We start from the raw sequence: 27,979 nt of genomic DNA on the forward strand, positions 1-27,979 counted from the left end.
GCCCGGCCGACGCGGCTTTGTCTCCTTTGTTCCCAGCGGTGGCAGCGCCGCGGCGGGAGGGGCGGGCAGCGGGCGCAGTTTTCCGCCCCTCGGTCTCCGGGTAACTGCAGCGGCTTCGCCAGACCCACCTCCCCGGGGGAAGCCGCTGCGCGCAGATCCCGAGCGAGTCCGGAGCGGCCGGCGCCCGCTTCAGCGTGCTTATCCCGCGGGCTGGCTGGGTGGTGAGTGCGGGGCTCGGGCCGGGGCAGTGGGACTGGGACGAAACCACGCGACCCGAGTGGCATGGCCTGAGGCCTCGATCCGGTCGGGCAGGGGTTGCCTTAGTGAGTGGTGGGCGGCTTGGATCAAGAGAGTTGGAACTACACTTCTGAGCGCGAAAGCAAACTCTGGTGGCTCCGCCTGTAACGCGATTGGGAGACAGAGGAGGTGGAGCTGCTCCTCCGCGCCCCCTCCTCGCCGCCGCCACCACCACCGCCGCGGTACGGTCCGGCCGGCCCCTTCCCCGCCCTTCCAGGACCACTGGTGGGGTCCTTTTCCTTGCCGCAGAGTGAGGGAGGAGGGTTGGGGGAAGAGCCTAATGGGGTGGTCGAGGCATTCCCTCAGAAGAAGCAGCCCTTTGAGGTTGCGCTTGGTGAGGCTGACAAAGGCGGACCACGAGTCTCCTTACACTAGAGCGGGACCCCCTCTCCAGACTCAAATTCAGCGGATGATTGATGAGCACGTCGGGTCATCGTGGGTGGCTGGTAAATGGTGGCTCTCTTCACCCTACTCAACACCCAGAAAAGAGAGTGGGCATTGTGCACCACTATCAATGAATATTTTCTCCCTTTGGTGGACCATGGGAGTGGGGCAGGAGGATGGAAAAGGAATGCCAGTTTCCCACTAACTCTCAGACAAGATAAATAAATATACAGGTGTGGAAGGACCAAATTTGTGACCCTTTTGGTTGGTGAGGACAGCTGCAGGAGGTTCCGGTGGTGCTTGCTCTTTGCAAACTTTGCAAGCAATCTTGGGCCCTGCTGAAGAAGTTCAGAGAGAGATGGGCCCAGAAGAGACCTGCCAGACAGGCCTGGGCACAGGCAGTTAGGCTTTGGCTGTGAGCCTAGGCAGGGCCTGAGTTGTGGGGAGTAGGCAGGAGATCGCGGCCTGTGCAAGTTGGGGACTCAAGGTTTGGCTCAAATCAGCCATCTCAGTGTGCTCTTGCCTGGTGGTTTAATAAAAGTGGAGCCAGTGCTTTGCCCTGTCTAAGGCCAAGTGGCTTTGAGAGGCATGTGTAAGCCTCATATCTCTCCCAGGGACAGAATCTCCTTGGAAGTGAAATGGAGGTTCATTCACCATGCTGGGAGCCCCTGCCCTGTGCTAATATCTGTGCTAGTTGCTGGGGACTCCAAATCAAAAGCCGTACTCTGACTTTAAGGAGCTTCAGGTCCAGTGTGGAATGATGTAATGGGGAGAAGTGGTCTTCTTGGGTAGTGCAACTAATGCCAGGCACACACATTATCACTTTTACTGATCAGAGGACTATCATTCTATCATTGGGAAATCAGAGGCTCAGAGCCCAGCTGGCAGAGCACTGTACTCTAGGTTGGTGACTGGGTGTGTCCATTCTATCTGCTACACAGGCAACTTCCTCAGGAGCCTGGGAGGACTGGGAAGGCTCCCCAGGGAGGTGATGGCTGGGCGTGGGAGTTAATGAGATAGAGAGGGAGTGGGCATTCCAAGTAGTGGGAACTGTCCTTGTGACAGCAGGGAGAAGTGGAACAGCCTGCAGTTCAGGCAGGAATGAAGAGCATGTATGGGGGAGGATGTGGACTCTAGGGACTTGACCTTTATCCCTCTGGCTCTGGGGTACCCCAAAAGCTCTAGAGAGAGAGATGCGCTCCATTTCTGCTCAAAGAAAATCTTGTGAGGTTGGGGGTGGGGGTAGATTAGAGAGGCTGCTCTGTGCCATGTGGCAGAGGTTAAGTAAAATAAGTGTGCCTAACATGGAGGAGAAAATGTCGCTGTCCTTTGTCTTCCACCTTCCCGTGGTATGCGGGGAAGAGTGCAAGGCCTTGCTTCATGGGAAAACTGATTGATTAAGCCTGATGTAGTTCCCTGTAGTGGGTCAGCCTTCGATTTTCTATGTGCCCTGTTCAGAAGCTCTTCTGTTCCCATGCATTTCTTTCTTCCTTTTTGCCCCTCAGCTCAGTTGTGATTTCACATTTGGGGAGTGTTTTTTTTTTTTTGTATGTGTGTGAGTGTGTTTTTGCTGCCTCTTGAGGCCTGGAGAACTTTGGCATGCAGTAGGCTCTAAGCAAATATTTGCCAGCAAATGAAACAGTGAATGTCAGTCTAACTATAGGACCCTATGCCCAGGGCACATCCTTGGCATGAGGTGGCGGAAGGAATGGGCAGCAGCCAAGTGTAGGAGGTGGCCTCTGACTATCCTCTGGTGGACTCTCTTCCTAGAGGAAGAAATTTTGTCCCCCCATTCTGTGGAAATAAGGTGGGGGCTCCTAAACAGCCTGGCCTTGCCACCGTCCTGAGCTTCTGGCTGGTTCGAGACTTTCCCTGCCACCTCCCGCCCCCCCTTGGGTGGCAAACAGAGGCAGCCTTGTTCCCGCTCCCATAGAGCTGCCCTGTTCTCTGCACACTAAAAATGGAAACCCCCAAGCTATTTTGGGAGCAGTGCCCAGCCAGGCTGTGGCCACTGTGTCCCTGCTCCCACCAGGCTGCTGGACCCTCCTCTGAGCCTTGTGCCCAGCCCTGCTTACATAGGGACAGCCATAGAGCACCCTGCTGAGGCCACTGATGGGATAAGCTGAGCTGGGCCATTGGAAGTGAGAACCCTTGGTACATTCTGCACAGACAGCCTGGCAGCCGGGTAGTGGGAGGGCTGAGCAACATGGCCTGAGCATAGACAAGTGAGAGTTGTCTCCCAGTTTGGGATGCATGCTTGGTGTTCTTAGATGGGGACCACTGGGGTCTGGGAAAGCTGGTGTTACCATGGTTTCTTGGTTCTGGGACTCAGGAGCCCCAGCTGGAGGGTAAGAAGAGCAAGTACCCAAAGTTTGATGAGGTCCTAGGGATGGACCTTTGGATGGACTGAGGGTTGGTGTACACAGGCATGATGACTTCCTCAGGGTACACCCTATTCATCCCACACCCTGGGCCCTGGCTCAGCTCTGTCCTCCATGGGAGGAAATAGCAAAAGATGGCCTGCCTTCCACAGTTCTCTAGGACTTAGTAGTTGAGCCAGGGAAGCATGTGTGTGTGTGTGTATGTGTGATTGTCTAAATGTGGGTGGTGTTACCTATGTCTCTGGGTGTGACATGTGCCTGTGCAGAGTGTGCCATGTATGTATTTGGGTGTGTAGGGATTGTCTCTGTATGGATGTGACTTTATATGGTGTCTGGACATGGGATGTGCCTGTGTTTCTGTGTGTGTACTCATCATATCTGCATGTGTGTATGTATATGTGCAAGCACCCATGTTTTATGTGTGAGTGTATGCACACAGGCTGGTTGGTGTGTACAAATATGTATCTGCCAATGTATTGGTTCCCATTGGGGCTGGGATGGCCCTTGGCTGGTGTGGAGGGTGTATACTCTGGTGCCTCTACAGGGAAGGGTTTGGACAGAGGATAGGAGAGTAGACAGTGCTGAGAGGAAGAGAACTGGGTGAGAGAGCCATGTTGGGGGCCTGATTTGGCCCTGATGGCCAAGGGCCTCCTTACTAGCTGACCTTTCCCAGGCCCCTCGAGTGCCTGGCTTTGCTGCCCTCCCCCTCCTCATGTGGGTGCTGAGGAGGCATCCTCTGTGGAATGTGTTTGGTGGCTGAGAGCCAGGCTGGGCCTAGCTGTACAGGCAGGCTGGGCAATGGGGAGGGGGTAGTTTTGTGCTACCTCCACAGTGGGGAGCCCAGGGTTTCCACATGCCTACAGCCTAGACCCCAAATTCATATTCTGCTTTCTCCCTGGCTAGGTGACTCCTACTTAGGTCATGCTGTTGTCTCCTGATCCAGCTGGCCCTACCAGGTGAGTCTAACTTTACTCCTAGGCATCTGGGGGTGGTGTTATTCCCACCTGTGCTCAGGGCTCTCCGAGATTGGGCCCAAGCTTTTACCTCCCACTCCTCTCAGCCTGGATTTTCCTCTTCCCTCTGGCCTGTTGGTTCTGTGGTTATCACCCTTCTGGATTCCTGGCCAGAAAGGCCCTTCACCCAGTTCTTGCTTTACTCAGATATGCTAGTGGCCCATGAGTCTTTGTTTTCCCTCTCCACTCTGCCAGGAAACCAACATTCATGCAAAGAGGGCCTCTCAGTGTTCTTGGCCCCTTCCTTTTCCTCACTTGTTTTCCTATCTCTTCCAGGCCCTTCTCTCTCTCTCTCTCTCTCTCTCTCTCTCTCTCTTTTTAATATTTATTTTTTAGATTTAGGTGGACACATTATCTTTATTTTACATTTATGTGGTGCTGAGGATCGAACCCAGTGCCTCGTGCATGCTAGGCGAGCACTCTACCACTGAGCCACAACCCCAGCCCAAGGCCCTTCTCTTTTTGATCCATATGGTGGCATAGCATAGCAGGAGTGAGGGTGGAGTGGGGTGGATGTAGGACTCCGGAGAGCATAATGCCTACAGAGAAGGGTTGGTGTTGAAGTTTCCAGGGTTAAGTGTCCCTGTTTCTTCCCCAGATAGTATGTGGTCCTAGGGTCATCCTTGACCATAGTGCTTATCTAAGCCTAGTCCTCCTCTGCTTACCCTCAGGTTAGGAGGCAATTCCTATCCCTTATTAGTGATGTTAGGGCATTCTGCTAGCCACATGAATCCCATTCAACCTTTCTTCCTGATAGGTGATCATGCCTGCTCTTGGCCCAGCTCTTCTCCAGACACTCTGGGCTGGGTGGGTCCTCACTCTCCAGCCATCTCCACCAGCTGCTTTCACTCCCAATGGCACACATCTGCAGCACTTGGTGAGGGACCCCACATCAGGCACCCTCTATCTAGGGGCCACCAACTTCCTGTTTCAACTGAGCCCTGGGCTGCAGCTGGAGGCCACAGTGTCCACAGGTCCCGTGCTAGATAGCAGGGATTGCCTACCGCCTGTGATGTCTGATGAGTGCCCCCAGGCCCAGCTTACCAACAACCCCAACCAGTTGCTCCTGGTGAGCCCGGGAGCCCTGGTAGTGTGCGGGAGTGTGCACCAGGGTGTCTGTGAGCAGCGGAGACTGGGACAGCTTGGGCAGCTGCTGCTGAGACCAGAGCGGCCTGGGGACACTCAGTATGTGGCTGCCAATGACCCTGCAGTCAGCACAGTGGGGCTGGTGGCCCAGGGGTTAGCAGGGGAGCCCCTCTTATTTGTAGGGCGGGGATACACTAGCAGAGGTGTTGGGGGTGGTATCCCCCCTATTACAACCCGGGCCCTGCAGCCACCAGACCCCCAAGCTGCCTTCTCCTATGAAGAGACAGCCAAGCTGGCAGTGGGCCGCCTCTCTGAGTACAGCCACCACTTTGTGAGTGCCTTTGCACATGGGACCAATGCCTATTTTCTGTTCCTGCGACGGGACCTGCAGGCTCAGTCTAGAGCTTTTCGAGCCTATGTGTCTAGAGTGTGCCTCTGGGACCAGCACTATTACTCTTATGTAGAGTTGCCCCTGGCCTGCCAGGGTGGCCACTATGGGCTGATCCAGGCTGCAGCTGTGGCTGTGTCCCAGGAGGTGGCCCATGGGGAAGTGCTCTTTGCAGCTTTCTCCTCAGCGGCTCCCCCCACTGTGGGCCGGCCCCCATCTGTGGCTACTGGGGCATCTGGAGCCTCGGCACTCTGTGCCTTCCCCCTGAATGAGGTGGACCGGCTTGCTAATCATACACGAGATGCTTGCTACACCCGGAAGGGCCGTGCTGAGGATGGGACTGAGGTGGCCTACATTGAGTATGATGTCAATTCCTGCTGTGATCAGCTGCCAGTGGTGAGTTCCAGCATGGCCTGGCCTTTGCCCTTCTCCAAAGCCACTGGCCAGGCATTTGCAGCCAAGAAGGTACCTAGGGAGCCTGAAAGGAAGCTGGTAGTGGGGCAGGGAATGATCAGGTTAGCAAGTACTAGGTACTTCCTTTGGGTCTAGGTGATGAAGGGGCCCCTCAACACAGCAGAGCGTTCAGGGTGGCAGAAAATAGTACCGGGATGGGCTTAGAACAGAATGTTGAAGAAGTAGCATTGTAGAGGTGGGCTGAGGTTCTAGGATAAGAACAGAAATGTTGAAATGAGACATTGTTTTAGGTTCTGGAGCAAGAGATGAAGAAGAGGTTGGGACTTGGGGCTGTAGTCTTTGGATGGATACAGAAGGGAAGAAATTGCTCATAGCAAGACTGAGTCAGTGAGAAATGCAGAGGGCTTAAGCCAGTGGTCTGGGAGGTGAGGAGGCCAGCTGCAAGAGCTTTAGGAAATGGCTCAGGAGAAGGCAGAACACAGAGATCAGAGGAAGCAGCTCCCAGGCCAGGGATGGGAAAAGATGCGGCTGCAGGCATTGAATGGGGAATCAAAAGAGGGAAAGGAGCCACTGGTAACTGTCTATGGCAGTCATAGATTAAGTGCATTGAGTTAGTGATAAGGATGTAGTTGTGGCAGGTGCTGCCCAGGCTACGGTTGTCAGGGAGGTCTGGCAGAGAGACTGGGCTGGGAGGAGGTTGTCCAGGAAGGATGGGGCAGGAAGTTTATCTAGTGAGAGACTTAATCAATTCTTCTTGTTGCCTGCAGGACACCCCGGATGCTTATCCCTGTGGCTCAGATCACACACCCAGCCCTATGGCCAGCCATGTTCCATTGGAAGCCACACCGATTCTAGAGTTGCCAGGGGTTCAGTTAACAGCTGTGGCAGTCACTGTGGAGGATGGACACACCATCGCCTTCTTGGGTGACAGTCAAGGACAGCTGCACAGTGTGAGTCTATAGGAAGTACCAGCCCTGTTCCACGATCTAGAGAGTACAGGCTTCTAGAGAACCCAGCCTATGTGGAGGTACCCCAGTGTTCTTTGAGGCTGAGATATGCCCCCAAGACCTGGACTGGGAGAGATAATCTGTGTTCCTCTTTCTAGAAATGGATGGGTTTACCGGTAACTCTCTTCTATTCACTCTGGGACTGGTTGCAATGAGCTGTGACTTCCTAGGAGGGGATTTTATCTGTAAATTGCTTAAATTGTGAATGGGAGAAGGCTTTGGGTCTGTGGCCCTGGAATTGGTGCCAGACCAATTCCTGGTCTCTAATTTCAGGTCTATTTGGGCTCGGGGAGTGATGGCCAACGATACTCCATACAGAGCATCCAGCAGGGGTCTGCAGTGAGCAGAGACCTCACCTTTGATGGGACTTTTGAGCACCTGTATGTTATGACCCAGACTACAGTGCGTGTCAGGCATAAGCAAGGGCATGATTGCTGGGAGGGTCCTCTGGGTGGGGCTGGGGACCCACATGTGGGTGAGCCACTGGTATTTGGATTGCTGGCCTCAGGTCCTCTTTGCTGTCACAGCTTGTGAAGGTTCCTGTGGCTTCCTGTGCTCAGCATCTGGACTGTGCATCTTGCCTTGCTCACAGGGATCCTTACTGTGGATGGTGTGTGCTACTCGGCAGGTTAGTGTTCCACCAGTTCCTGACCCCTCCTAACCCAACCTCATGCCTGAAGTGCTACTGTGTAATTGTCTCATCCAGGATTCTTGACCCTTGGCCCTTGACTCTTAAACTCTGACCTTTGGACACCCCTATCATCCACCCTATCTGTATCACTGTCCTACCAGGACAGACACAGGATCCTGGTGTTATCTATCACTGAAAGGGCCTGCCCAGGGCCTCAGTATTGTAGTTGTCCCTGCCCTATGAATGCCCAGTGGGCTCTTGAGCGTCACAGATTAGGTACTGGTCATTCTTGCTCAGGTGTAGTCGCCGTTCAGAGTGCTCAAGGGGCCAAGGGCCAGAGCAGTGGCTATGGAGCTTCCAAACTGAGGTGGTCTGTTTGCGAGTGGCAGCCATAAGTCCTGCCAACATCAGCCGAGAGGAGAGGAGGGAGGTGAGTGACCAGAGTAGGCAGGGCCCCCGAGGGGAGGGCTTTGGGGATGGGACCTTGCATTTTGGTGTTAGATGTACCAATACCACATGGCCTTATATAATTACTCCTTTTGGGGCCTCAATTTCTCCATCTGTTATCAACCTAGTTCAGAAGGATTTTGTGAGGTTTTGGGGTGGAGGTACTGGTGCCAGCCCACATTGGGTACCCTTTAATGAGCCCTGATCTACCTACTAAGCTGTAGTGGGGCCTTAAAAGTGTGTGCTGGCCTTTCTTGGCAGGTTTTCCTGTCAGTGCCGAACCTGCCACCCCTGTGGCCAGGGGAGTCATATTCTTGCCACTTTGGGGAACATCAGACCCCTGCCCTGCTGACCGGATCTGGTGTGATGTGCCCCTCCCCAGACCCTAGTGAAGCCCCAATGCTGCAAAGAGGAACCGGTGGGTGAGAAAAGCTGCCAGTCCCACAACTGGGGAGCCCTACCCTGCTCTTATTTTGTTCCAAAGGGTGTAGTCAGGGTGAGGTATGAATCCAGGCACAAGAACCTTGAATTGATGCTTTTCTTTGAGTCCCTTCACTGATGCCCCAAACCCTAGAATGTCTATTTTGTGCCCTGTAGACTGCCTTCTCTGACCCTGGTTTCCTTTACCCATTCTGGATGGTAGCACCACCTCTGTGTGGTCTCAGCATGTTAACTCTGGGTCTGAGTGCACTCCCCACTCCTTAGCCCTGGGCCTCTCTCCCACTTTGCAGACCATATCTCCGTGAGTGTAGAGCTCAGATTTGGCGACGTGGTAATCACCAAAGCTTCCCTCTCCTTCTACGACTGTATGGCAGTCACTGAGCTCCGCCCATCTGCACAGTGAGTTCCTCATCCTGTCCCTCAGCTCTGAGCTCCCCTGTGGTGATCCCTGCCCCATGGTTGTACTCTGTGCAGGTGCCAGGCCTGCGTGAGCAGCCACTGGGGGTGTAACTGGTGTGTCTGGCAGCACCTGTGCACACATAAGGCCTCATGTGATGCTGGGCCCATGGTGATGAGCAAACAGGTGAGTGGGACCCCAGGATGAACCACACATGGGCTTTGGGTCCCCAGTGTGAGGGTTTTCTGATGGCCCGGGGTCTGTGTGAATGCCTGCCCATATGAGACTGTGTCCTGAACGCCCAACCTGCTGTGTGTGATGGACTCACTAAAGAATGGCTGCTGACCCGTCCATCCTGTTTCAGGAGAGGACATTTGTAGCTGAGAGGTGGGAGGTGTGGCCTTCGTGCCCCACCTCAGCACAGACACCCCTGGAGCCTGCCCTCTGTGTTTCTCCTTTGGAGAATTAATGGGCTGTTTTTGTTTCTCTTTTCCTTGGTCTCCTTTCCTTTTAACATACCCTTTGCCTGCCTGCCTCCTGCTCCTGCATCTGCCTGCTGAGTGGCCCTTCCTGTCTTTCTCTGCTTCCCCCTTCAGAGCCCGCTTCTCTCCCTAGCCCCCCCTGCAAGAGATATACCTACCCTCTTCCCACCCACCGCCCCTCCATCCACAGTCACTCCTGTACCTGACACTTTTCCTGTGGACCCAGGAGCCACAGACTCAGATGTCCCAACTGGGGCCAGACCTTCTTTGCTCAGCCCCTGGGGGCCATGGGCAGGTCCTGGTCCCATTCCTTCCCCCACCTCTTCAGAATCACATTTCCATGAGAAGCCCCTCCTTCCCAACCTCCCTATCATACCTAGAACCACTGTTCCTGCACCCACTAACTTGGGACCTGCAGCCACACCTGAGGACCTCTCAGCCTCCCATCCATCACCCTCAGATGCAGCACCAATGCCCCCTGCAGAACCTGGCCCTGAGACCCTTCCCTCCATGGTGGCCCTGGATCAGCCCCCTGGCACTGTACCTGCCACCACTTTCCCAGGGGCCACTGGCTCCACGAAGCCCGCTCTGGACTGGCTCATGAGAGAAGGTGGCGAGCTGCCCGAGGCCGACGAGTGGACAGGGGGTGACGCGCCCGCCTTCTCCACTTCCACCCTCCTCTCAGGTGATGGAGACTCAGCAGAGCACGAGGGCCCTCCTGCCCCCCTCATCCTCCTGTCCAGCCTCGACTACCAGTACGACACCCCCGGGCTCTGGGAGCTGGTGAGGTCCAGCCCAGGAAGGAGGCCTCGGGAGGGGATTGGGGAAATGTAGCCCCTCTCTTGCCTTGTGATTCTCCCAGTGGAAGGGCAGGGGCAGGGTCTTGCTCTTGAAGTCCAGCAAGACAGAGGCCTGAGGTAGGCAGCATGGGGTCCATAGATTGCCTTGCTCTTGGTACCTGCAGGGAGAGGTGAATTGGGGGCCAAGCTCCTGCCCCTGTGTAGAGAGTGTTCAGGGCTCCACATTGATGCCAGTCCACGTGGAACAAGAAATTCATCTGCAAGGCAGGAATCTGCGCCTTTTCCAGGTGTGTGTGTCCTGCTTGCAGCTGTCCTTGCAGGCTTTTTGGCTGTTGACAAATTCTACACTACTCCTGGGGAGCAAAAAGAGGGTGTGGCCCTGGGTCCCAGTTACAACTCAGAAGTTGTCCTGTGGACCCATGTGACTCATGGGGCCTGTTCCCAGAACTGCCCCAACAACTGTGTTCTCTGCCCCCAGGACAGCCCAGGAGACAATGAGTGTGTATTGGAGCTGGAGGGCCTTGAAGTGGTGGTTGAGGCCCGGGTTGAGTGTGAGCTGCCTCCAGATACCATGTGCCATGTCACGTGCCAGCAGCACCAGGTGCAAACCACAGAAACTTGGGTGGGCAAGGGTGCACTGGCCACAGGCATCATGCTTGACCCAATCCATGTTTTGACCCTGGAAAACAGATGGGTACCCTACCTCTGACTCTGTGTCACATGGGGTCTTTGCATTGAGGCTGACCTGTAAATAGAAATCCCAGAGAGTCCCTCCATTCCAGTTCTGCCTCCTACCTCCAACTGTTTCACTCTATGGGGTCCCTGCATCCCAATTTTGATCTCTGATCCTGTATTACCATAACTAGTCATTTTAGTCCTTTTCTGAGCACCCCAACCCTAGGCTGTGATCACACTCCTACTTTTTCAGCTTAGCTATGAGGCTCTGCAGCCAGAGCTCCAGGTGGGGCTGTTTCTGCGTCGGGCTGGCCGCCTGCGTGTAGACAGTGCTGATGGGCTGCATGGTGAGCTACTCACTGGTAATGGGGGTGGGCTGGTAGTAGCAAGGCTCTTCTGGGCCTGCCTCTCACATTTGTCTTTGCTACTTCCAGTGATACTATATAACTGTTCTGTGGGCCACTGGGACTGTAGCCGCTGCCAAACTGCCATGCCCCATTATGGTTGTGTGTGGTGTGATGGAGAATATCCACGTTGTGTGGCCCAGGAAGCCTGTGGAAAGGCTGAGGCTGTGGCCACCCAGTGCCCTGCACCTCTCATCCACTCAGTATGTTGAAATGCTGGCACATCCCTTCCTCAGTGCTGTCTTTGGTGGGAGGGTTGTGCCTGTGCCATGGATTCAGGGAACCTAAAGGTGGGAGGCTGGGCTGCCTCTGTAGACTGCCAGAAGTCTACACAGGTGGGTAGAGGTGAGCAGTCCTTGTCTTGGAACAGGTGGAACCACTGACTGGGCCTATAGATGGAGGTACCCGTGTCACCATCAGGGGCTCCAACCTGGGCCAACATGTGCAGGATGTGCTGGGCATGGTCATGGTGGCTGGAGTGCCCTGTGCTGTGGATGCCCAGGAGTATGAGGTCTCTAGCAGGTGAGCTGGCTGGACTCAACATGGGAGGGCTCTATGGCTGACTTTCTTACTCGGGGTTTACTACCTGCTACTCATCTGCTTTCTATCTCCCTGTTTCCTTGATTCTGGTTCTAATGCCTTAGTCCTGGGGTTGCCACTGAGGCATTGAAGTACCCACCTTGGCTTTCTGCACATACCTGCAGGTCACTGGTTTGGGGTTCTTCCAGGGCCTGTATGGGGCAGAGAGGACTGGTAACTCTGCATCTTGGCTCTGGTTAGGTCTTCTTATCTGACTTTCTGAGTGATAGTGGATATAGTGGTGCTAAGTAGGGTTCCCAGATCCAAATAGCTGGGCTAAGGGGCTAGCCTTCTCATGAGCTGTCCTTACCCAAGTATTGGTCTTGCTGGGCTCTCAGGAGGTATACTTGTGGCACACCTGTAGAATGCCAGACTTCTCTGTCCAGCCTCTGGGAACCCTGCCGCCTCCCCAGGGCTCATGGCTTACTGAGGTTCTAGTCATGGTAACCTGATCAGTGGTTAAGGGTCCCAAGGTACACATGTGGGACATTCTAGAGGTGGTAGCCACAATCAGTGGCCCAAACCTGATTGAATATCAGGGTAACTTGGAGAGAAAATAGGTCTCTGATTCTACCCTCAGAGATGTGCATTCAGAAGGCCTTTGGTGAGACCCCACAATCTGTATTTTATTATTGATTGATTGTGGTGCTTAGGATTGAATTTAGGGTCTTGTACATGCTAAGCAAATGACACAATAGGTATTTTAAACAAGGACTATTTTGCAAGAGCATAGAGTTTTCTCTAAAATGTGTTATGACTGAAAAACCTAAGGAGACTTTATGGACTGTTAATGATTCCAGAACTTTAAGACTTACATGGGTTACAAAGTAATTTATAAAGTGATTAAAATATATTCTGACTGGAACCTCCCCTGGTAGTTCACACTTTACTTGTTCTGTTTTCCCTGAGTGTTTGCAGTGACTGTGACAATGTCATGGAATAGAGCCTCTGAGACTTAATGTTCTGGAAATTTATTTTCCCCAACTTCTGGCTGATAACCAGCAATTTCTTAGGCTGTTCACTTCTACCCTCAGATCTGACTGGAGACTTTCAGATTTTTTTTCAAGAAGAGATCAAGTTTTTACCACTTTGTGGGTGGGTACTATGCCATGAGGTGTTGGTAGAAGACAGGGTGGTTGGCTAGGCCCACTCTTCAGCTTGACCACCCGCCACACCAGCCTTACAGGGCTCCTTTAAATTTATGCCATAACAGAGGTTTGATCAACTCTTCCTTGTTGAGAGCCTCTTTGGGGTAGCACTTGAATGGTTAAACCACAAATAGTAATTCTCAGATGCCAAGGCCAGCTGGTGTGCCTTAAGGAGTACCAAAACAAGAGAATCCCGATGTGTTTCATGGAGCATGGGAAAAGGAAAACCATTTGGCAGTGGGGTGGGGAGAGGGACTACTGGGCTACTTTGAAGGGGGCCTTTGATACAGACTCATACTTCTTGCTTGCCTTGTACCCACAGTCTCGTATGCATCACTGGGGCCAGTGGAGAGGAGGTGGTTGGTGCTGCTGCAGTGGAGGTGCCAGGAAGAGGGCGCAGCATCTCAGAGCTCAACTTTGCCTACCAGGTGCCAGATTGTTGAGCTCCCCCTAGCTACCAAGTGGCTAGTCCGTTTGGCGGCCCCTCATCATTTATTTATTTATTTATTTGTGGTGCTGGGAATTGAACCCAAGGCCTTGTGCATGTGAGGCAAGCCCTCTACCAACTGGATTATTTTCCCAGCTGACCCCCATCTGGTTTTGCCTTCATGTGGCTCTCCACCCCAGGGCCCTTTTGTGTGACTCAAGCTTCCCTGTTTTTGTTTTCTATCACTCCCTGTCATTCTTTGTATAGGATCCAAAGGTGCATTCCATCTTCCCAGCCCGTGGCCCCAGAGCTGGGGGCACCCGCCTCACCCTGCATGGTTCCAAGCTACTGACTGGGAGGCTAGAGGACATCCGAGTGGTGGTTGGAGACCAGCTTTGTCACTTGTGAGAGCTGTTTCCTTATCCTTCAAAATTCCATGTGCTCCAGGGAGAGAATGGGAGGGGTTGGGATGCTGGGGAGAACAAAAGTGGGAGAAGGCAAATCTGCCCTGTGAGACTTTGGTCAGGCCCTCTTAAAGCTGGGGCTGTAGTGGGAAAGCAGCCTTCAGAGCTACCTGGTGGAGATGGCAATAAGCAAGAAAGGAAAGTAAGCTGAGGCCTTGAGTGGGTCTCTAGTTCCCCTCTCCTACACATCCTCCAGCCCAGGTGACCTGCCTTCTACTTTCACCTTCCTCCCCAGGCTGCTGGAACAGCAGTCAGAGCAGCTGCAGTGTAAGACCAGCCCACACTCCATACCTGCCACGCTTCCTGTGACAGTGTGGTTTGGGACCATTAAGCGGAGGCTTCAGCATGGCCAGTTCAAATACACATCAGATCCCAATGTCACCTCAGCTGGCCCCACCAAGAGCTTTCTCAGGTATGGGACCATGGGCATGGTTGTATGACAAGTGAGCTTTTGCCACTCCCTTAGTGGGGATAGGGCTTTCTGTGTGGGCCCTTGAATCCCATGCATAGGGAAATGGGGTCATGTGGCTTGGGCTGGGCTGAGCTAGCTGGGACTGGCTGTCTTTTAAATCCTCATTCATAGCCAGGCAGTGGTGCATGTCTGTAATAACAACAGCTAGGGAAGCTGAGGTAGCTAGCCTCAGCAACTTAGCGAGGCTCTAAGCAACTTAGTGAGACTCTGTTTCAAAAAATAAAAAGGTAAAGCATCCCTGGGTTCAATCCTTGGTAACAAAATAAAACAGAAAACCCTGATTCATGTAAGTCATGAGTGGCTCATGGGCTCTATTTCAGTGGAGGACGTGAGATATGGGTTCGTGGCCAGAATCTGGATGTGGTGCAGACACCAAGAATCCGCGTGACTGTGGCCCTAGGAGTGCTGCAGCCTAGCCAGGGGAGTGGGCGGAGACGCCGTGCGGTCCTGGAGACAGCGTGTTCCCCTGGAGCCTCCTGTGGCAGTCATCACGTAGGAAACCCTTGGACCTCCCTGCCTACACTGGGCTGGCTGCTGCTGTCCCTTTTCCCCACAACCAACAGATGGCTGGTACCAGCTCTGCTCTCTTCCTACATGGCCCCTCAGTTGACCCTCTCTTGTCTTTTTCTGCCAGTTTGAAGAGCCATGTTATGTGAACTCCTCCCATCTCATTATGTGCCGTACACCTGCCCTCCCAGGCCTACCTGAGGACCCTTGGGTTCAGGTGGAATTTGTCCTTGACAACCTGGTCTTTGACTTTGCAACATTGAGCCCCATACCCTTCTCCTATGAGGCTGATCCCACTCTGCAGCCCCTCAACCCTGAGGACCCCACCATGCCATTCCGGCACAAACCTGGAAGTGTGTTCTCTGTGGAGGTACTGTTCCTTCTTGAACTTGGCAGGGCCCAAAGATCCTCCCTTTGTAGGACAGCACTGTACTAATGGTAGAGAGGCCAGGACAGTAGAGCAAGGGCTAAGAGGTTTATGGAGTAGGGGAACCCTAGTTCTTGGCAGGGGTTTGACTACTGGCCTGGGTTCTAACATTTCATGGTGGGTGTCTTCATGACAATCAGTAAATGACTTGGCACACATAGTAGCTGGGCGGTGTGCTACTTAACAGGTAACTGGGCTGATCCCTATGTGGCAGCCTGGCTTACAGAGACAACACTAGGCACATGTTCTGACATGCATGGTGGGCAGTAGGTGGGTATTCAGGCCACAGGTAGGTAATCCATCACCCCACCTGTGGGGTCTTCAGACAATGGGGGCTCTGGCTTTGTTAGTTAATTGGTCAGCACTCTGTAGGCAGTTTTAGGTTCTCCACATTTTTAGTTCTATAGAAAAAGTAGGGAGGGGCAGAAAAGGGTCATGAGGAGCAGCCTGAAGGATATCTCCATGACTGTCAGCCTTATCTATAGGGGGAATAGTGCTAAGGGACTGTTAGCCCTGTGTCTTGGGTGGGTCTCAGAACCATTGTTCCCATATGTGGGGGGATAGGATCTGAATGGCGACCAGCTTTCTCTGGGAAGTGTTCTAAGTGACAGATCAGTGACCTCATGTTCCAGGGGGAAAATCTGGACCTGGCAATATCCAAGGAGGAGGTGGTGGCCATGATAGGAGATGGCCCCTGTGTGGTGAAGACACTGACTCGGCACCACCTGTACTGTGAGCCCCCTGTGGAGCAGCCTCTGCCACGGCACCATGCCCTCCGGGAGGCACCTGATGCTTTGCCTGAGTTCACAGTCAGTGAGCAGGTCCCAGGCAGGGCTGGGCATTGGGGATGTGCTGAACCCTCCCTCACAGGTGACTCCCCACACAGGTGCAGATGGGAAACTTGCATTTCTCCCTTGGTCATGTGCAGTATGATGGCGAGAGCCCTGTGGCTTTTCCTGTGGCAGCCCAGGTGGGCTTGGGGGTGGGAGCCTCTCTTCTGGCTCTTGGCGTCATCATCATAGTCCTCATGTACAGGTGGGTGTAGCCAGGTATGGCTGGGCTGGGCTGGGCTGGGGCAGTAAGTGGCATGAGGCAGGATGGGGAAGGGGAAGGTTAGACCAGGGCTCAGCAAAGGACCAGAGTAAATGTTTTAGACTTTGTGGGATGGATGTCTTTGTAGGATGGATGTGTCTGTTGCAATCAACCACCCAACCCTGTAATTGGGCATAAGAGCTGCCAGGGGCAGTATGTAAACATATAAGTGTGGCTGTGTTCTAATAAACCAGTATTTGTAAAAATAGTCACAAACCAAATTTGGTGCTGTTGTAGTTTGCTGATCCCTAGGCTCAACTGCACTGATAGGGTACTGGTGGGTGTGGCTTGCTGGGATAGGGCAGGCTGAATTACTCTGGGCCATGCTTTGTCATCCCTGGGTTAGACTGTGCTGGACAAGGTCAGGGTGTACCTAGGGCTAGGTCAAGCAGGCCTGATTAAGTGGAACCCAGCAAGGGCTTTGGCCTCTTGGCTGTTCCTTCCTGATCTTGGTGCTAAGTAGGAGGAAGAGCAAGCAGGCCCTGAGGGACTATAAGAAGGTTCAGATCCAGTTGGAGAATCTGGAGAGCAGTGTACGGGACCGCTGCAAGAAGGAGTTCACAGGTGAGGCCCTAGAGCTGGCTCCTGCCTCTAGGGTTCTGCCCAAGTCCACTCCTGTTACACAGGATTGGCACCCAACTTGGTTTCTGCTCAACAGACCTCATGACAGAGATGACTGATCTCACAAGTGACCTTCTGGGAAGTGGCATCCCCTTCCTCGACTATAAGGTGTATGCCGAGAGGGTCTTCTTCCCTGGGCACCGGGAGTCACCTTTGCACCGGGATCTCGGTGTGCCTGAGAGCAGGCGACCCACTGTGGAACAGGGCCTGGGGCAGCTCTCCAACTTGCTCAACAGCAAGCTTTTTCTTACCAAGGTGCTTTCCCACCCTCAGCTGGATCCTTCCTATCCCATCTTATCCCTAACTAGACTCCTGGCCCGGCCCTTCTCCATTCCACCATTTCTGATCCCGTCCCCCACATATCTTCTCCCTGGCCCAGTTCATCTACACACTGGAGAGTCAGCGAACCTTCTCTGCTCGGGACCGTGCCTACGTTGCATCTCTACTCACTGTGGCCCTGCATGGGAAGCTTGAGTACTTTACTGACATCCTTCGCACCTTGCTCAGTGACCTGGTAGCCCAGTATGTGGCCAAGAACCCTAAGCTGATGCTGCGCAGGTCTGTAAGGCTATTGTGACTGGGTGGGTAGTGGACAGTAGGAGGCAGGAGCTGAGGCAGGGCTTTGGGACCGGTCTGGGATCTATAGAATAGAGAACCCTGAATTGCAGTTGCTAATTCTGGCTTTCCCATTTTTTGTCCTCCCAGAACAGAGACTGTGGTGGAAAAGCTGCTCACCAACTGGATGTCCATCTGTCTTTATACCTTCGTGAGGGTGAGGGAGGCAGAGACTGATAGAGCTTCTATTCAGAGGGGGTTGAGACCTTTAAACCACAAGCCCTATATCCCCCAATGCAACTTAGCTTGCATACTTGTGCCAAAGCAGAAACCCTGCCTAGCATGTCCTCAGTTACCTTCAGCTTGCATCCTGTCCCTTTCCCCAGTGTGCACTCTGTCTTATAGACCTCTGCTGCCTGCCTGGGGCCCTAACTGCCTATACTTTTCTAGGATTCAGTAGGGGAGCCTCTGTACATGCTCTTTCGAGGGATTAAGCATCAAGTGGACAAGGGGCCAGTGGATAGCGTGACTGGAAAAGCCAAATACACTCTGAATGACAACCGCCTACTCAGAGAAGATGTGGAGTACCGTCCCCTGGTGAGGGTGTGCATGTGTGTGGTCTGCAGTATCAGTGCTCAGTTGAGGTACTAGCTTCTAGTGTCTGTATCTAGATGTAGAGCCAGGCTGATCTCTGGCTACGATGAAGGAGGTCTTTGCTTATTTATTTTTGATGCTGGATCAAACCTAGAGCATCAGGTATGTTAGATAAGCATTCTATCACTCAGATGTACTCCCAGCCTAAGAGAGGCCTGTAGACAATCTTAGGAGGATAGAGGATTGAGAGCCAGACCTTGAGAGTACTTCAGAAGGTCCAGGGTCTGAGAGGAGTCTGCCCTGTCCTGGAACTTCAACCTGTGTTGTGACTGGGCCTGAATATCTTTCTGACCACCCTGTCAGAGATGTGGCCTTGTCTACCAAGTCAGAAGGCTGGCTGATCTGCATGTTTTTCCTCTGGATTTGCTTTCCTTTAGTTCCACATGAGGAAGTGCCATGCAGACTCCATTAAACTTGCTTCTCTGTCAGTTTGGGCAGGGAATCTTGGCTTATGCAGGTTTTCCTCAGGCACTTCAGCCTGACCAGCTCAGCCAAGCACCTGGGAATCTGAGTGAAGAAGGGTTTGTGTCACTCAGGTATTCTGCCATTTACCCCATAGATGTTTACAAGCACACTGTCTATGTGCTGGGATCAGTGAATGTAGGAGGCTGCTATTCCTGGGGGAGGCAGGTGATGAGACAAAAATTTAGGGTTGCTTGGTACTTGGGGGTCAGAGGCTGTGGCTTTCTCATGTTTGTCGCTGCCTTTAGCCTTGGGTCTTGGTCATTTGAAATGTCACACAATACTGATGGTTCCCATGTGATCTGCTTAGACCTTGAATGCGCTGTTGGCTGTGGGGACTGGGGCAGGAGAGGCACAGGGTGTGCCTGTGAAGGTCCTGGACTGTGATACCATCTCCCAAGCCAAGGAGAAGATGCTGGACCAGCTTTATAAAGGAGTACCTCTTGCCCAAAGGCCAGCCCCTCGTACCCTAGATGTTGGTAAGTGTGGAGAGGGGCATGGCCTGGGGACCTACGATAGTGCTGGGCCTGGGATGGCCTAGGACCAGCCCTACAGGGACATCTTATCACCCAGAGTGGGTGATATTAGACAATCTCTCCTGTGGTGAGGCCCTTGCTGGTTTTTAGAGAATTTGGGGAGGGGTTGCCCCTGATAAAGGGATGTTTTCCTTTAGGAGGATAAGATAGGTTCCATTATGACAAGGGGATCCTAAGAAGCCCTGGACCAAGTCCTATTTTATTCTTTTAGAATGGCGATCTGGGGTGGCTGGACACCTCATCCTTTCTGATGAGGATGTCACTTCTGAGGTTCAGGGTATGTGGAGGCGCCTGAACACTTTGCAGCATTATAAGGTAGGAGGGTGGGAGTTGGAGGAGGGGTATGATGGAGTGGAAGTGGTAGAGGGGTCACCAGCTGTGGTCATCAGGTCCCAGATGGAGCAACTGTGGCCCTTGTTCCCTGCCTCACCAAACATGTACTCAGGGAAAACCAGGATTATGTCCCTGGAGAACGTGAGTACCTAACCCTCCCAGTCTTCTACACTTGCAGTCCTGGGTAATGGGGGACAGTTCTTTGGACCTCAGGGTGGGCTTGTGCCTATTTTCCTTTTACCCAAGAAGCTTCAATCAGGTATCTCCACTCCTGGGAAGGTTGGCAGGACCCTGGAGGCCCAGGAGGTGGCACCTGATGTGGGGCAACAAACTATGGGGTCTTGGCACAGGAACTCCAATGCTGGAGGATGTAGATGAGGGGGGCATCCGACCCTGGCACCTGGTGAAACCGAGTGAGGAACCAGAGCCACCCAGGCCACGGAGGGGCAGCCTTCGGGGCGGAGAGCGTGAGCGAGCTAAGGCCATCCCTGAGATCTACCTGACTCGCCTATTATCCATGAAGGTGGGGCTGGATGGACTGGTCAGGGTTGGGACCAGGGATAAGACAAGCAGTGGGGTCTGGACTGTGAGGGAAAGTGGCTACTAATGGGATTTGGGCTGGTGCTGAAAATCCCATTGTTGATCACACCTGTCTGCTTTCCCCTTTTACTATAGGGCACCCTACAGAAGTTTGTGGATGACCTGTTCCAGGTAATTCTTAGTACCAGCCGCCCTGTGCCTCTAGCTGTGAAGTACTTCTTTGACCTGCTGGATGAACAGGCCCAGCAGCATGGCATCTCTGACCAAGACACTATCCATATCTGGAAGACCAACAGGTGGGCAGAGGCAGGGCTTAGAGAATGTATGGGGTTCCCCCTTCACCCCTGCAACATGATCATCAGCCATGTTTTCCCCACTCACAGCTTGCCACTGAGGTTCTGGATCAATATAATCAAAAACCCACAGTTTGTGTTTGATGTGCAGACGTCTGATAACATGGATGCAGTGCTCCTTGTCATTGCACAGACTTTCATGGATGCCTGCACCCTGGCTGACCACAAGCTGGGTCGGGTGAGCAGGCTGGGCTGGATACAACAGGAAGGGGATGGGGGCATGGGCTGGGGGTGAGCAGTGCTGTATGTGCACACAGCTTTCAGGTTCTCCTGAAAGTTTCAAGGAAAAGGGTTAGGGGAGGCCACTGACCTAAGACATTCCCTAGCCAGGCTTTGTTTCAAGAGCTTTCTGGAAGGTGGTAATTGGTTAATCTTAAGGGATGAGCAAGAGTAGGGGGCACTATGTGCCAAATTACAAGATTAAGATAGCAGTTGCAACCTGGCAGGCTTTGGGAGTAGTCCAGGGCCACTTGGTGAGGTCTCCCCTTGTGGGCAATGGGGAGCCACAGAAGGCCTAGGAATGGGGGTGTGGTATGATCAGATCTTATGAGAATTTGGCAAAGCATCATGGCAGCTAAGCAGTGGGGGTCCAGAGGAAGCTATGCTGTTCTTTGGACACGCAGTGGCCAGATTCAAGCCAGCAACAGGGTGCAGGGCAGAGATAAACTGTAGATTGGATGTGGGGGATATGGAAGAAGGACAAATACGCATGATCCCTGTGCCTCTGGCTATGGTGAGTTCAGACTTAGAGGTAAGCCTTTGGTATTTGTGGGGCTACCACGTGATTTCCAGTGGAGACATGGATTCTCCAATCTGAGTGCAACTCTGGGCTGCCTGGTGGATTTGGTTCTTTAGGGTGGTGGAGTTATCTGTCTGCTAGTGGTTTAGAGGGGAGGAAGGTACAGGAGAGAGTTAGGTTTGAGGGTTGAGCTGACAAGGGTATCTGGGAAGCATAGACAAGTGGTCTCTGGTAGTACCAAGGTTGGGAGTATGTAGTCAAAGCCTAGTCGCATCATATATGGGGTCCTTACGTGTTGCTCAGGCACCCATTAGCCAGGGCCTTTATGGCTTTGCAGTTCCATGAATGAAGTTTTGCTTAGCTCAGACCTGTGGGCTATGGTTGGTCTCTGATCTCTTAAGAGACATACCTGTAAGAGTTAGTGAAGAAGCAAAATAGAAAGTTCCACTTTGTAGTGCTGTCTTTTGTAGCCATTTTTTGTTCCACATGTTCTCATTATTTTGCCTATGATGAGCTGAAAATCACAAGGCCATACCAGGACTCATGGGTCACTTCTAGAGGTGGATCCTGTGTGATGATGTTTTTTTTTTTTTTTTCCAGCCAGGTCTTCTCTCTGCCTCCTCTTTCCTACAGAACAGCAAATAGTTCCTGGGTAGCTTAGGGGAATAGTCTAAGCCAGGAATGCCAAACGTGGAGAGTTGAGGAGATAGCATACATCCCGACTCAGGCTGAGGTAGAACCTGGACCTGTTCTAGTAAGGCAGTGCCACCCAAAGATCTTTCTCCTCTTCCTGGCAGCTTTAGCATGAACCAGAAGTCCTGAGAGCAGAAGTATGTCGCCAGAGGTCATGGCTGCTGGGACTTGAACCCATATCTGAGTGTGTGAGAATTATGGTCTTTGACTTGAGAGACCTGCTTCAAATTTTAGCTCAGTCACTGGGGAGTGAGATGGTCTGGGGCAATTTACATGATATTTTGGGTCACAATTTGCTGATTTTTAACATAATTACATGAGGAATGATTACTATACATCCACTCTGCATTCTGGCTCCAGATGGAGGCATAATGTCAGAATAACAGGGGAGGATCCTTAGCTGAGGATCTCAGAGAATGAATGTTGAAGCAGAGAGGGAGTAGAGGAGGATCCTGCAGAAGAAAGTGGGCTAGGGTTACAAATCATCCTGGTTTGCTGGGGACTGAGGGGTTTCCAGGATGTGGGACTTTTAGTTTTAAAACTGAAGCACTGCTGAGAAACCCTAGGGAGTCAATCACCCTAACAGAGGCTGTCATCCTTCTTTCTTTCTTCACTACCCTCCTGCTGGCGGTGCTAGGACTCCCCCATCAACAAACTTCTGTATGCTCGTGATATTCCCCGTTACAAAGGGATGGTGGAAAGGTACTGGGGAAGGGAGTGAGTCTGGAGAGGGTGTTGGTGGATGGGCGTGCATACAGCTGAGGTCTTGGGGGTGGGTCCTGGTGGGGACTGGGAGGAGTGGGCTTATTTACCAAGCAGCTGTTGTACCCGGCTTTTTGGCAGGTACTATGCAGACATCAAACAGAATGTCCCAGCCAGTGATCAAGAGATGAACTCTGTCCTGGCTGAGCTGTCCCGGGTAAGGCCTGCCTCTGCTTTTTGGGTTGGGTACAAGTCTCCTACCATGACAATCCTGCCCTCCTCATACTGCTCCTTGGCAGGGAAGCCCTTGGGACATTAACAGCCCTGTAAGTTGGTTGGTACATGATACACACCACCAGTATAAATGTAGAATGTTCCAATTGCTAATGCAAGATATCAGCACTCCTAGCATCTCATCACGGAGTAAGCAGGGGTCTTATTCTGAAGCTGCCACCTAATCTGATTCAGTCAGGTGCTTGGATGCCTGTTGGGGTCTATGGAATGCTTGCGATCAACTCTAGGCCTGCTAGCATTTGCCTGCCCACATCTTCCCACTGTTCTGCTAGCCTTTATGGTATAGTCATGCCCCTACCTACTCCTCAAACAGTTTCAGAAAAGTGTTTCTGAAATGATGATGTTGATCACAAGCACAGTACTAACAGCAGCTGTACTTTTGGGGTATTGGCTTTATTTTATTTGATCCCCATTAGTGCCCCCACAAGTTAGGTGATATCAACACCAGTGTCTCAGTTAGGAGGTTGACACTCAGGTGTCTCTATGGAAAGACTTTGGAAATCCTTGAGTGAGATCAGAGCAGAATTATACTGGGTTGACAGCCTACAAGTGAGTTTGGTTCTACTTGGCCCTGTAGAACCAAGGGGCATGGGCACCTCTGTGGGTTCAGAACTGACTGGGCTGCATGAACCATGAGAGAGGAGGGTTCAGGCACAGACTGAGGATGACTAAGGGTACAAAAGAATCAGTAAGGGGATTTTCTGGAGGACCCCTGGGCTGGGCCTGTTACATGTCCCCTGGGAAGGTGGGGGTTCCAAGTGACATTCTTGACAGAGAGAGAGAGGCAGGTCTTTGAGGAAACTGCAGAATGGAGGCTCTTCCTACCAAGAAGACTCCTGTCCTCAGGCTAGGCATGAGGACAGGCTAGGCATGAGGACAGGCTAGGCGTGCCTAGCATGAAGTCCCTAGTCTGTAGTGGGGTTCTACTTCCCACTATAGGGCCTGTCCCTTGCTCTACCTCTTAGGCTTCCTTCTTTCTTCTCACCCTCCCCTGGAGTCCTGGGCCTGCTCCCATGACTGGCCAGACCCCTCATCTCTCTCACTTCTTATCTGCCTTCCTTCTAGAACTACTCTGGTGACCTCGGGGCACGAGTGGCCCTGCATGAACTCTACAAGTATATCAACAAATACTATGACCAGGTGGGCAGCCCTGGGCCCTGACTGGGAAGCTGACCTCAAGGTACCCTCTGGGAGGCTGAGGGGATAGATGTGAGGAGGTGTGACTCTGTGACTCAGGGTGGATGGGGGTCTTTGGGGGCTCCCTCAGCATGGAATAGGGTAGGGACTGAGTCCTTTAATGATTTGGAAAGTGTCCTGTAGGCATGCTTCTTGGTTAAAAGAATAGCTCTTCTTGGCTCTAAGAAGTTGGCTCTGCTCTTCCCAACTCCCCATCCCAGTTCCTTAGCAAGGCTCCCAGGCATGGTGATAGTGGTTGAGTGGGGCTGGGGAATCTATCAGGGCCTGGAAATGGTGTGTAGGATGTGCTCTGGGACCATATAACTGCCATCTCTACCTGGGCCATGCTTTTATTCAACCCTTATCAGATTCTGAAGTAGGCAGCATTCGGGGCATGGGCACCTCTGTGGGTTCAGACCTGACTGGGCTGCATGAACCATGAGAGAGAAGGGTTCAGGCACAGAATGAGGATGACTTAGGGTACAACAGAGTCAGTAAGGGGGTTTTCTGGGGGACCCCTGGGCTGGGCTTGTTACCTTAAGTGTTCATCAGTCAACCTACATTGCCTAATGGAATCATTCACTCACATATCTGGGTGGCACTAGTGATACGGCTGTTGCTGTTCGTGTTGAACCTTCCTTGTGGCCCATAGCCTGGTGGGACAGCAGTCATTTGACAATGAGTGGATCCACAAATGTGGAGTCCAGGCTCTGCAGCCTTGCTTAGCATGGGAGCTAAGTCATTGGGCAGGTGGGGGTATGATATAGTTGTGCTCCTGTATGGAGAGAGTGGGAGACCGTTCCTCTCCCCCAACTCTGCTGCTCTCCTGTTCCCTTTCTTTTTCTATTTATCTTTTATTTTGAGACAGGATCTCACTAGTTTGCTTACATTTTCACTAAATTGCTGAGGCTGGCTTGGAACTTGTGATCCTCCTGCTTCAGCCTACTGAGCTGCTGGGATTACAGGCATGTGCCTGGCTTCCTTGTTACCTTTGAGGCAGCCCCCTGTTTATGGTTGCTCATTACTTGTCTCTCATACATCATCTTTCTGGCCATAATTGGGTCCCTGGTCCCTGATCTCTGCTTGGCATCTGACACACAGGGATTCAGGATTTGCTGTTGGCTGGAGGGCAGGTGAGCTGGGATGGCTGCAGCAGGACTTCTGAGGGGCTTGTGGTGAGAAGCCAATTGGGGGTTGGTCTCCATTCAACAATTTTACTCGGTGAGGTGTATGTTTTTTTTTACCATAAGTGCTAGGTAACTTGAGTAAAATATATCATTCCCTACCTCATTAATCCCTAAAGCTCCATGGTGACTTTACTCTATTATCTCTCTCCAATGAGATTCTGAGGTCATACAGGAAGTGAGGCATTTTGCTGGATTTCTCAGGTTCTTACTGCCAGTTGTTCTTTTTTGGAGGCCTGTTGATGTCTGCAGTGAATGTGTGGGCCAAAGATCTCCCCTAATGGTGTTGGTGTCTGCGTTTCAGATCATCACTGCCCTGGAGGAGGATGGCACAGCTCAGAAGATGCAATTGGGCTATCGTCTCCAGCAGATTGCAGCTGCTGTGGAAAACAAGGTCACGGATCTATAGAGACCAGAGTGTCCTGGCCTGCTGTTGCCTCAGTTCTGCCTGGACACTCCTGGAACCTTAAGGAGAAGACCACCTTAGATGCCTATAGTGACTGACAAGCAGGTTTAATGGAAGGTGGTTCCTAGTCTCCTGGTGGCTCTGGCCTTAGCCCTGCTAGACTCACCTTGTAGGTGTGGGACCTTGAAGCTCATGAGGTGGTGCCTGGCTTGCTCTCTGAGCTCAGTGGCCCTGTGTACTACTTCTTGTGTGACATCAGCCTGCCTGGATATGGGATTTAGGGTTTCCAGAGTGTTTGGAAGGGCCTCCAGGACCCTGGGGAGACTGTACTATTCCTGAGCACTGGTCTTTATCCCAACAGGATTCAGAGATTTTCTGTCCTCCATCATCCCTGACCTTGGTTTAGTTTCCTCTGTCCTTGTTGCTGCTGCCACATCCAAGGTCTCTTAGATAAATGCCTTTCCTAGGTCATTGCAAACTGACCCCTCAGCAAGGCTGGCTGCCTCAGGGCCATCCTATCTTCCAGGCAGCCAGTAATGAGGGGTATCTGCTGAGGGGGTCTTGGGGAGAAGGGTGGCCCACTGACTCAGCTTTTCATTAAAGGATAACACACTGAGTAAGTAGACTGTGATGTGTGGGCTCACCCAGCCCCTCCCATCATATGAGGGTGGTAGCTATGCTTGGCAAACACAGGGTAAGTGTGTTGGGAGGTGAACTTTGTACTTTGGAGGGGTCTCAAGGCCCCTACTAAAGACCTGTTGCAGGTCTGGCTATCCTTGGCTCCTGGGACCAAAGCTTTTGGAAAGGGAGAAATTTATCCAGGACCAGTTGGGGAAGGCCTGTGACCCAAGTTGGAGGGGTCCACCATCTCTTCAACTTAAGTTTTATAACTTCTGTACTCACATTTCATTTTTTGAAAGGAATTGGGAAAGGGTGGCATTATTACAGGTGACTCTAGGCAGCATAGATCTTGAGGGCCCTTTTCTATGGCTCCATTTCTAGACCTTTGGTTTCCAAGTCAAGGTACCCTTAGAGCAAGGGATCAACCCAACTGCCTACCTGCATGAAGGCCAGCTTGGGTGGTTTTACCTGATACATAGCTGGAGGTGATCTTTGAGACAGTCCTAGTGGGGTCTTACATTGCTAGCTGGGTTAGTAGGCTGGGGTTGATGGTTTTGTGACAGAGACTTCCTTCAGGAGACCAGTCCCTCACTGAACAATGGTAAAATGGGGCCCTTCATCTCTTAAGTCCTCAAAAAGTACACTCCTTTGGTTTTCTGCCTACTCCTTATAACCCTGTGACCCCCAGCCTCCCCCTGGGGTCTTCCTTGAGGGTTTGAAGGGACAGGCTGCTATAATTCTAGGAGTCCTTTCCCTGCCTCCCTTTGGTACCCAAAACCATCTGTAAAATTCTTTAATGCAGCAGGACTCACATTGGTCTTGTCCATGCCAGAGGTAGTCATAGCTGCTATTCTGTTAGCTCTAATGTCCCTCCTTCTCTCTTTCTGCTAGATGTGGGTCAGACCACAGTTGGACAGGTTTGTGGTCAGGTATCGTCATTTGGGAGCATATGAGCTTTAGTTCTTCAAATGGGTGCCATAGCCAAGTTTTTATAGTCACTCAGAATGATTCTGATGCTCCCCCAGTAGTTGCTTTGGCAAACTATGGAGCTGACAGTCTCTAGCAGCAGGGCAGATGGAGAATGCAGTTTGGGGTGGACTTTAAGTAGGCACGTAAAAGGAGGCAGTCTTGGTTAATACCTCAAAGACCACAAAGCCAAGCCTCTATTCCATACTCAGGCCTCTGCAAGTTTTAGAGGCCTTTAACTGAAGGTTAAGAGCCTGAGGGCTCCCAGGAAAAGAAGGCCAAGTACTTGCATACCTGGGCACATGTACATAGGAGGGGTGAGTATTGAACTTGTTTTGAGTTACTCAGTTTTGTGACTCACCTTCACAAAATATTTGTTTTGTGGTGCTGGGAATGGAATCCAGGACCTCATGGGTACTAGACAAGCACTCTATCACTGAGGTACATCCCTGGCCCGGAACTTTGTTGTAATAGAAGAAATATAAAGAAAAAAAAATCCTACCACAATAAGATAGGAATCCCTTCAAGTCTTCACTTAAACACCATGGCTCACAATGGAGATGCCATCACTGACAAGCTTTGCTCATTTGGGTCCAGTTCACAATTTCAATGTAGAATGTTTGTAATTCAGTTTAATCAAGATTTCAAAGGTATGCTCTCATTACTGTTTTCTATAAGCCTGTTAGCATACAAAGCACCTTTGTTTCTCAATATTGCCTGGGACTCCTTAGGGAATTTATGGAGCAAATTGCTTTATTAAAATAGCTTTCACTAATTTAAA

At 52.0% G+C, this 27,979-nt stretch overlaps 1 protein-coding gene across 1 annotated transcript; it reads left to right on the forward strand.

Annotated features, from left to right (window-relative positions):
- Window positions 1-170: 170 nt before the first annotated feature.
- Window positions 171-27,979, forward strand: Plxnb1 (plexin B1). Its single transcript, XM_076867092.2, has 38 exons — window positions 171-221; window positions 3,966-4,018; window positions 4,833-5,945; window positions 6,731-6,913; window positions 7,244-7,372; window positions 7,498-7,598; window positions 7,899-8,031; window positions 8,310-8,466; window positions 8,780-8,888; window positions 8,964-9,072; window positions 9,483-10,151; window positions 10,333-10,455; window positions 10,647-10,769; window positions 11,097-11,190; window positions 11,278-11,450; window positions 11,618-11,769; window positions 13,297-13,402; window positions 13,669-13,805; window positions 14,101-14,277; window positions 14,658-14,829; window positions 14,972-15,214; window positions 15,904-16,080; window positions 16,158-16,306; window positions 16,827-16,927; window positions 17,022-17,239; window positions 17,364-17,542; window positions 17,690-17,756; window positions 17,990-18,136; window positions 18,966-19,134; window positions 19,403-19,506; window positions 19,581-19,665; window positions 19,875-20,047; window positions 20,200-20,360; window positions 20,448-20,595; window positions 22,487-22,551; window positions 22,693-22,768; window positions 23,911-23,985; window positions 25,510-27,979. Exons 3-38 carry the CDS (start codon window positions 4,839-4,841, stop codon window positions 25,612-25,614), a joined length of 6,396 nt encoding a protein of 2,131 aa, XP_076723207.1. The 5' UTR covers window positions 171-221; window positions 3,966-4,018; window positions 4,833-4,838; the 3' UTR covers window positions 25,615-27,979.

This window comes from Callospermophilus lateralis, chromosome 10, assembly GCF_048772815.1.
Source record: "Callospermophilus lateralis isolate mCalLat2 chromosome 10, mCalLat2.hap1, whole genome shotgun sequence".
NCBI lineage: Eukaryota > Metazoa > Chordata > Mammalia > Rodentia > Sciuridae > Callospermophilus > Callospermophilus lateralis.

What these genes read in the sequence shown, in the direction of transcription:
- Plxnb1 (XM_076867092.2), top strand. Translation starts at nt 4,839, where the DNA reads ATGCCTGCTCTTGGCCCAGCTCTTCTCCAGACACTCTGGGCTGGGTGG. An exon ending in AGCTCAACTTTGCCTACCAG is followed by an intron (nt 13,403 to 13,668) that starts GTGCCAGATTGT and finishes TTCTTTGTATAG; the next exon opens with GATCCAAAGGTGCATTCCAT. An exon ending in CTGCAAGAAGGAGTTCACAG is followed by an intron (nt 16,928 to 17,021) that starts GTGAGGCCCTAG and finishes TCTGCTCAACAG; the next exon opens with ACCTCATGACAGAGATGACT.